General features: G+C 43.1%; 1 protein-coding gene across 3 annotated transcripts in view; it reads right to left on the minus strand.

The window, feature by feature from the left end:
- hdac11 (histone deacetylase 11) overlaps nucleotides 1–7,137 on the minus strand; it is a 22,405-nt gene extending 15,268 nt beyond the window's left edge. The window contains exons 1-6 of one of the 3 annotated variants that reach the window (XM_048254323.1): nucleotides 6,919–7,137; nucleotides 6,352–6,411; nucleotides 5,872–6,020; nucleotides 4,791–4,891; nucleotides 3,779–3,805; nucleotides 3,145–3,261 (exon numbers count right to left, since the gene is read on the minus strand). In XM_048254323.1, the coding sequence (XP_048110280.1) occupies nucleotides 3,145–3,261; nucleotides 3,779–3,805; nucleotides 4,791–4,891; nucleotides 5,872–6,020; nucleotides 6,352–6,386 (429 nt within the window). In that variant the 5' untranslated portion in view covers nucleotides 6,387–6,411; nucleotides 6,919–7,137. Of the gene's footprint in view, nucleotides 1–3,144; nucleotides 3,262–3,778; nucleotides 3,806–4,790; nucleotides 4,892–5,871; nucleotides 6,021–6,351; nucleotides 6,412–6,584; nucleotides 6,811–6,918 lie in introns of those variants that run through there. The other 2 variants (XM_048254324.1, XM_048254325.1) reach the window with 2 other exon arrangements.
- Between the last annotated feature and the right edge of the window lie 540 nt (nucleotides 7,138–7,677).

A 7,677-nucleotide genomic window follows, 5' to 3' on the forward strand; every position in this document is an offset into this window, starting at 1 on the left:
CCACCTAGCGACACCTCCAGTTAAAACACTGGCATCTTGGCATCTTGTGGGCTACATCACTGTCCATAAAATGGATAGCCCCAAACAGAAGACAACCGCACCACCTGAGGAAACCTCTGACGACTCTTTGCTTGCAACCTTGACCAAGTTCAGGAAGAAAACCAATAAATTGCCAGCTCTGTCCACACATCAGAATCAGAAGCACTAGGTATAAGGAAAGAAAGGAAACACCACCAAGACTGGTTTGATCGCAAAGTCAATCCCTCCTGCAAGCAAAACATAAACCCCACAAAGCTCTCCTGTCCAACCCTGGATCCTCCACCCTTAAAACCCCTCTTTGCTGACAGAATCTACAAAACATGTAAAACACCTGGTGGATGCAGAAGGCACATGAAATCTAACACCTTGCAGATGGCAACAACACCTTATATGGCCCCAGAAAGCAAACCTTTGCCCCTGTCCAATCAGCAGATGGGAACAGTTTCCTCAAGGACCTCGACCACTGGGTGAAGACCCTCCTTAACTGCACCAACCCAGCTGATCCACATATCCTCGATAAACTCCCAGACTTTCCACCAATCCCACATCTAGATAAACAGCCAAAGCATTCTGAAATTTACACATGACCTGATGGTATCCCGGCAGGGTCCTCCATCATGAGGAGTACATCCTCGCATGGTGTCTACACTTCCTATCACTCACATCTGGAAGTCCAAGAGCCTTCCTCAGGACTGGAAGAATGCCAACATTATAGTCATATACAAACAGAAGCGAGGCAGAGCAGACTGTGGAAACAGCTGAGGGATCTCCTCCTCTCCATCAATGGGAAAGTGCTGGCAAAGATCATTTTAAACAGACTGGTGGAATACAGTGCTCTCCCTGAAACACAGTGTGGTTTCCGGAAGTCCTGATTCACCATCGACAATGACATGGTCTTTGTTTTGCGGCAGCTACTTGAAAACTTGGGCTGCCACCTTCTTTACAAAGCGTCTATCCCTTACTGGAGAAAGAACCCTGGCCAATGCCACAAGTCATAAGAGTGCAATCCACTTTAATTGTCAATTCGATTCCAAAATGAGAAAAATAAAACATTTCTTGATAGATTCACATATAAATTCAGTTTCTACTGCTATAAAAGCATGGAATGAATAATGCCCAAATCATCCCTACGGCTCAGGCATTCTCTAGGAATGCATTATACCTACCCTGGCTCATCTAAATAAGGATGATCCATTTCCACAGACACAGTCAGGTTGAGCTCGGGAATTACATCTCTATCAAAAACCTGGTTGGTTTTTAAAAGGCCTGACCGACAAGGAGAGCCTTAGATGGAGACAGAGAGCAGTCAGGACATTAAATGGCTAATGCCTTTGCTTGCACAAAAGCCTTGCTAGCGAGAGAGCGGAGTGTTAAATTAGCGTCGACGTGTTTGGGACATGTTGAAGTGGCTATCAGCTAGCTTAATTACACTCTCTGTCTGTGCAAACGCTCTTTTTTTGGCTCGTTCTCTCCCATGGTCTGTTTCTCTGTACTATGCTCTTTTATTTTCTTTACTATGTGCCTGCTTTTGTTTCTCCTTCTCTCAGAGTCTCTATCAGGTCTCCTGCCTCACTGTCCCCAACTCTCCATTCCTCTCTTTGTGCTGTACTTCACTCTCAAACTCTCTTTCTCTGACTTTCTCTCTCTCTCTCTCTCTCTGTTTCCCCTCAGCCTCTTGTGTTGCCTCTTTTTTTCCATTAGTTCATCATCCTGGGATTCCTCCTTTCTTTCTTTCTTTCTTTCTTTCTTTCTTTCTTTCTTTCACCATGTCTTTCTTCTGAACCCCTTTGCTGCTGTGGCGGCTAAAGCTGTGTAGGACACCAGTGCTGCAAAGGCACTGCGAGTACACACCAATCCCTAGATTTACTCCCAAAGCCACACGCAGGCTTAAGCACTGTACTTCAACTGCACACTAATGAGACGTATCAGTAAACTCACACCAAGCAACAAGGGCATCACACTCATTTCTCTATTCTGCAAAATACACAGAATACTAACGAGAAAAATATCATGCAGCATTTTTTTTCTTGTTTGTTTCTCTGCTGCTCCGACATGGAAGATCACAAAGTCATACGAGTTTGCTTTCATAATTTCCTGTGAGGTGCTTAATGCATTTTTCTCCCTACCTGAATTAGCCTTAGGAGCCTCTCTATCACAGCTGTTCAAAGTTTTTGCTAAGGAGGCCAAATTATTATACCTTTTGCCAGAGAAGACCCAGTGTGGAGGCTCACACACAAAAAACCTCCTGCTTTGCCTAAAATACTTGTTTGTGAATAAAACATTAAATCAGATCCCAAGAAGCATTGCTGGATTATTTCGGGACTCCACATTTACAGAGAGAATAGAGCAGGGGAGCCTATCAGATGCATGTGCCAGCATCAGTTCAATATTTTATCAGTGGAAACACAGTGGAAAACATGCTCAACTGCTTGTTCATAGTGGTCTTGAGAGGGTGTGGGATCGTAAAAGCAACACCAAAAACAAACATGAAAACACTTGTACAACACTCATTAATCATATTATGCTTTCGTGCACAAAAAATGAAGTCTTACTACCTGTATTTTTAAGTACTGATCTTACTGACATGCTGTGTCTCGTAGGTTATACTCATTGGCACAAAATGAGAACTAGGTTGATTTGAGAGTTGGTTGACTGCAGCATTGCAGCAAAGGGCTGAATCACTGTGACACTGTTTCGGGAAGCAATAAGCGAGGCAGTGAAATATCCCTGCAGGACAAGAGCATATACTGTAATATGGTGCATAGAGTAGGCCATGGGTTGGAACAGGCTAGCAACACAGTCCTCATCACCTCACCGCCTGTGAGGTCTACTCATTCTCATACACACACACACACACACACACACACACACACACACACACACACACACACACACACACACACTTATATACACATATGCACACCATCCTACACACCAACATACAAACACACACACACACACACACACACACACAATTTGACTATTTGGATGAAAGGCCAATACATTGTTGTTACATCGCATTTACTTTGAAATGCTGAGAAACACTGAGAAAGCTCCATGTTCTATTAGAGCTCTGTACGAGCTCAAACAATAAACAACACCAACCATGATGGTGCCCCCCGTTTGCGTGCGCAGAGGTCGAAGCACTTTGCGTTGGACCAGGAAGTTGGGCAGAAACAAGACAGGTGGAATCTCTGTAATTGTAGCTACCACCAACGACCACTGTAAAATCAAAACAAACACAGACAAGTAAGCGTTCATTTACTGTATTTTTTTTTCCTTTAACCTTTCCAACCCCAGGGTTCTTCCATTTATCCATCAGTATGAAACACTACACCAGAAGAAAAATGAATAATTACATACAAATATGTACAGGAGATAGAAATAGTCACTAAAATGAGCAATCACTAGACAAGGCATGATACAGCATACTACAAAAAGTAAGTAGCATTAACAGATGCAGTTTTGTCCGTATGTGAATCTCTGCAGCATTCTCTGACACAGGAGGTCACTACATGAAAATGTAAACTGGTGGCAAAATGTTAAAGGAGAATAAAGAACTAACAGCTAACAGCTCTTCATAGTCATCTATGGAAAGGAAGAAATCATTCTAGGGGTGCTTCATACTTAATTATAAAAAGAGAAAATTCTAGCAGCTCTTGATATTCTTCTAATTGAAAAGAAACAGATCAATAGAAACTATAAGGAAAAGTTGATTCAGGCACAGTGAAACCGATACCTCTCTTGAGCCCTCCAAGACATGGTTCTGCATGCAGGAAAAGGGGAGAGAATAAACCACATATGCATTTCAACATGTGAGAACCACCCCTGCGCCCCAACAGCCCCCATGCCCCTCAACACAAGCGACACAGAGAAGAAGCAGGGGAAGAAGCAAGGATCTACCGGCAGGACCAGTGCAATGAGCCATGCATTATTTCTATACACCACCATGAGATTAAGACTAAGATGGAGAACAATTTACTGTCCACAACCTTTGCAACAGTTCAGCTATAACACTGCATACAGTGTAATAGGAAAGTCACTGTGTACACAATAGTTGTAGTAATAATACAACACAATGCAATGAGTTAACTTGAAACAGTGATGGTAGCCATAGAGGCTATGTGTGCATACACTATGTGAAGCAAAACTGACTTCCATTTAATTTTTTAGTCCTCACTTTGCCTGATGGTAAAGCACATTCAGCAGGGGATAATCCATACATGCACAAGGGACTTGCCTGTGCTGCCATCTGCTAGATATACTCAAGGCCGGGTTATTCCAAAATAGGTCTCTTGAAGAAACAACCTGGTGCACTTTATTGTTCCTCTAATACCCGTTTGAGGAAAAATCATTACAATAAAATGTAGGAGCATTGCACAGGCATTACTTTGAAAATATCCAGTATGCCAGAGATTGGTATCCAGTTGTAAGGTTTTATGTAAGAGACTAGGTACAATGCAAAAAATGCACAATGCTCACCTACCTAAAATGTGTTCTTGTTTGAGTGAATATGGAATACCACACTATAAGTTAAACTAATGATAAGCCCTTAATGAGAAATGCAGCTCACTTTGTGAGGGGTATTCTTCTTCATCTCAAGGTAACGTTTTGCCATCAGTGTAATGAGTGACTGACATGAAGTTGGCTAGGCTAAGTGGAACACAGTGTGATGCTTCAGAAGTACACAACGTCTTAAGGCAATGCATGTTAAGGCACTGTTGTAGCCGGGGGCCCGCAGCTTCAGGTACCTTCAGTTTGCTCAGGTAGCGCCTGGTGTGAACCACCAGTAGGTCCTCCTCCGTGGCCTCCCTGGCTTGCACTATATTGTCGTCTGAGATAAACTGCTCCTCTGCACGGAAATAACAGGAGTGGGGAATAGAATATAAAAAAAGGTAAATACACTATGAAAGAAACATGAGAGACTTATCTCACACATAGGCAGAAGAGCCTCAAAGACTTTAGGACTCACTTGAGCACCCCAACAGAACTTCTGAAATAAATAAATAAATATATACAATTCACCGCAAGTGCTTTATATCTTTACAGGGGAAAAAATTAGGCTATGGCTGTCAGCAAAGGATGGTTTACTTACAAATAAGTTTAGGGAGAAATATGAAAGTAAAAAAGTGAGAAAGAGGTAAGGTTGAAAGACAGAAAGAAAGAGAGAGTGCTGATAAGTATATGTATATATCCAGTTACACTCTTCTTGACCTTGAGTTCAAAGCCGGAGATGCGTCCCTGTCGAGGTTCCCGCAGGGGGGTTCACCTCTCCTAATTATCTCCACTCTGCCTCTCACTCACCTCACCCCTCCATCCCCCGCCCCTTCTGTGCCCCCCCCCCCCACACACACACACCTATCGGTCTGTGAACCAGAGAGCTCCACACCTCCCTTCACCTGCTCCACTCAGAGGCCACTGCCCTGGCTTTGATTCCATTTTCCTTTTCCCACATTACCCATATATTACATTATACAGGGACCAATGAGTCCCTTTGTGGTGACAGTATGTGTGTGTGTGTGTGTGTGTGTGTGTGTGTGTGTGTGTGTGTGTGTAAATCAGTGTGTGGGAGAGAGAGAGAGAGAGAGACACACAGTGTGTGTGTCTGTGTTTGTGAGTGTGTGAATCAGTGAGTGGGAGAGAGAGAGAGAGAGAGAAAGAGAGAGAGAGAGACACAGTGTGTGTGTGTTCGTGAGTGTGTGAATCAGTGAGTGGGAGAGAGAGAGAGAGAGAGAGAGAGAGAGAGAGAGAGAGAGAGAGAGAGACACACAGTGTGTGTGTATGTGTGTTCGTGCGTGTGCATGCCGGTGTGACTGTTGTTACCAGCCATACCTTTCAGGAAGTGGATGACTTTTCCCCATTTGCCCGCATCAAAGGGATGTAGCTTCTCCAGGCCCATGAAGGTGATGTTATATTCAGGAGAATAAACGATGGGCAGGCATGTTGGTGGGACCTCAAAGTAGAGCTCTGTGTGGTGGGCACTTCAATGCATACATCAAGAACACAAAAAGAAATCTCCTCAAAAAATCTAAAGGAAACCAACTAAATACACTGAATATTTTATTTGTCACTTTTTGACGGTTTACCAGTGCCTGCAATGCAGCAACATTCTAGGCCATAATACCGTCTGTATATCTGTATTTTGGCATACAACAATTGCAGTTGTTTACGCATTCCTCTATAGCCTAAATCTGTGCTTATGTTGCTCATTTATTGATCCTATTGTTGATTTTTACACTGAAAGGCAGTCAGTCATCCAGCGCACTTTAAGAGCTTCGGGGTGTGCCTGGAGAAAATGCTTTGTGTACATACCCCCTTTTGCCTTTCTCGTCTTCCTTCTCAGACATTTTTTCACCGCAACCCAATTTTCATCTAAAATACAAATGAAAACAGACAATTAAGTCCGGAAAAGAGACTTTCATACTGCAATTGAGAGTTTTCAGTTAAATGTAGGCACCAGCTCTATAAGACGCATATGAACATGTCAGCAAATAAAGAAAACCCTCTGAACGAAGTATTAATTTAAGTCCCGTTTTCGTGTTTACCTCTGTGACTTCCCTAAATGCTTGTTTTATTCTTCGGTTAATCTGTCAAGTCGCCTTGCTGAATGGGCGTGGGTAGGCTACTGAACTTCACTACACACGAATTGAAAGAAATAGGCTACGCATGCGTGGAGGAATTGACGAGACGCAACACCCCGTTTACATTGTGTTTCAAACACGGGGCTCTTCGTGTGTTAATTCGAAATATTGAAAAGATGTGCGAATTCGTTTGTTATTATTCGCACAACGAAAGTAGCCATATATTCCCCTCTGAAATATGTCCGTAGGCGAATAGGCTACGACAGCGTATCGTTAACGTCGAAATGACTTGACTCACCTGCCAGCCATATTTATTTTTCCCCTTATTTCTAAGCAGCATAGTTGTTTATTTTTCACGGTTGTGAAGCCGTCCTCTCAACAGTAACACATGATGATGGACGCATAGCTGCATGAGACTGTATGTTTGCGTTTAGCGGTAATAGGCTATGTTTATGAAGAAAATATGTCAGATCGATGTCCTCTTCGGAGCAACTGGGTTTCTCTACAGACGCAAGCACATCCCTCTGCTACGTCATAGGCTATAGCTGCGCAGTGCGAGCAGCTAAAATCAGATTAATTAAAGCGAAAGCAAATGATTCTGGTGTAGTCGACCTAGGGGCACTGTTTTTCTTTAAATGTCAGTTGGGCATTTATTCGATACACGTTAGTAACTTGTCCATAATTTTGATGCTATGGGTCAGCTAGACTAGGCATATTCAAGCGGGCCGCGGGCCATATGTGGCCCAGAAGCAACCTCCGAGTGGCCCAGCCTGTGGTCCCGCCAGAAATGCGCAGAGAAAGAAACATTTTGTGAGCCTTCAACCATTACTAAATTCCTAGCCTACATACTGTGAATGCAAAACTCAGCAGAGCCTACCAACTTCACTCGCAGCTCTTTAGTTTTAACCTATTGTTTAGGTGTTTGTAAATTCACCCTGCACGGTCTGCCTACTTCGAAAAAGACGTGCGTTCTATCTCCCTACGAGTTAGACGGTTTCCTATAGATCAAAATGGTCATCAACAAAAACAACAGGTTTAAATAAGGCTCATTCAAGAG

The sequence above is a fragment of the Alosa alosa genome, chromosome 10 (assembly GCF_017589495.1).
Source record: "Alosa alosa isolate M-15738 ecotype Scorff River chromosome 10, AALO_Geno_1.1, whole genome shotgun sequence".
Classification (NCBI taxonomy): domain Eukaryota; kingdom Metazoa; phylum Chordata; class Actinopteri; order Clupeiformes; family Clupeidae; genus Alosa; species Alosa alosa.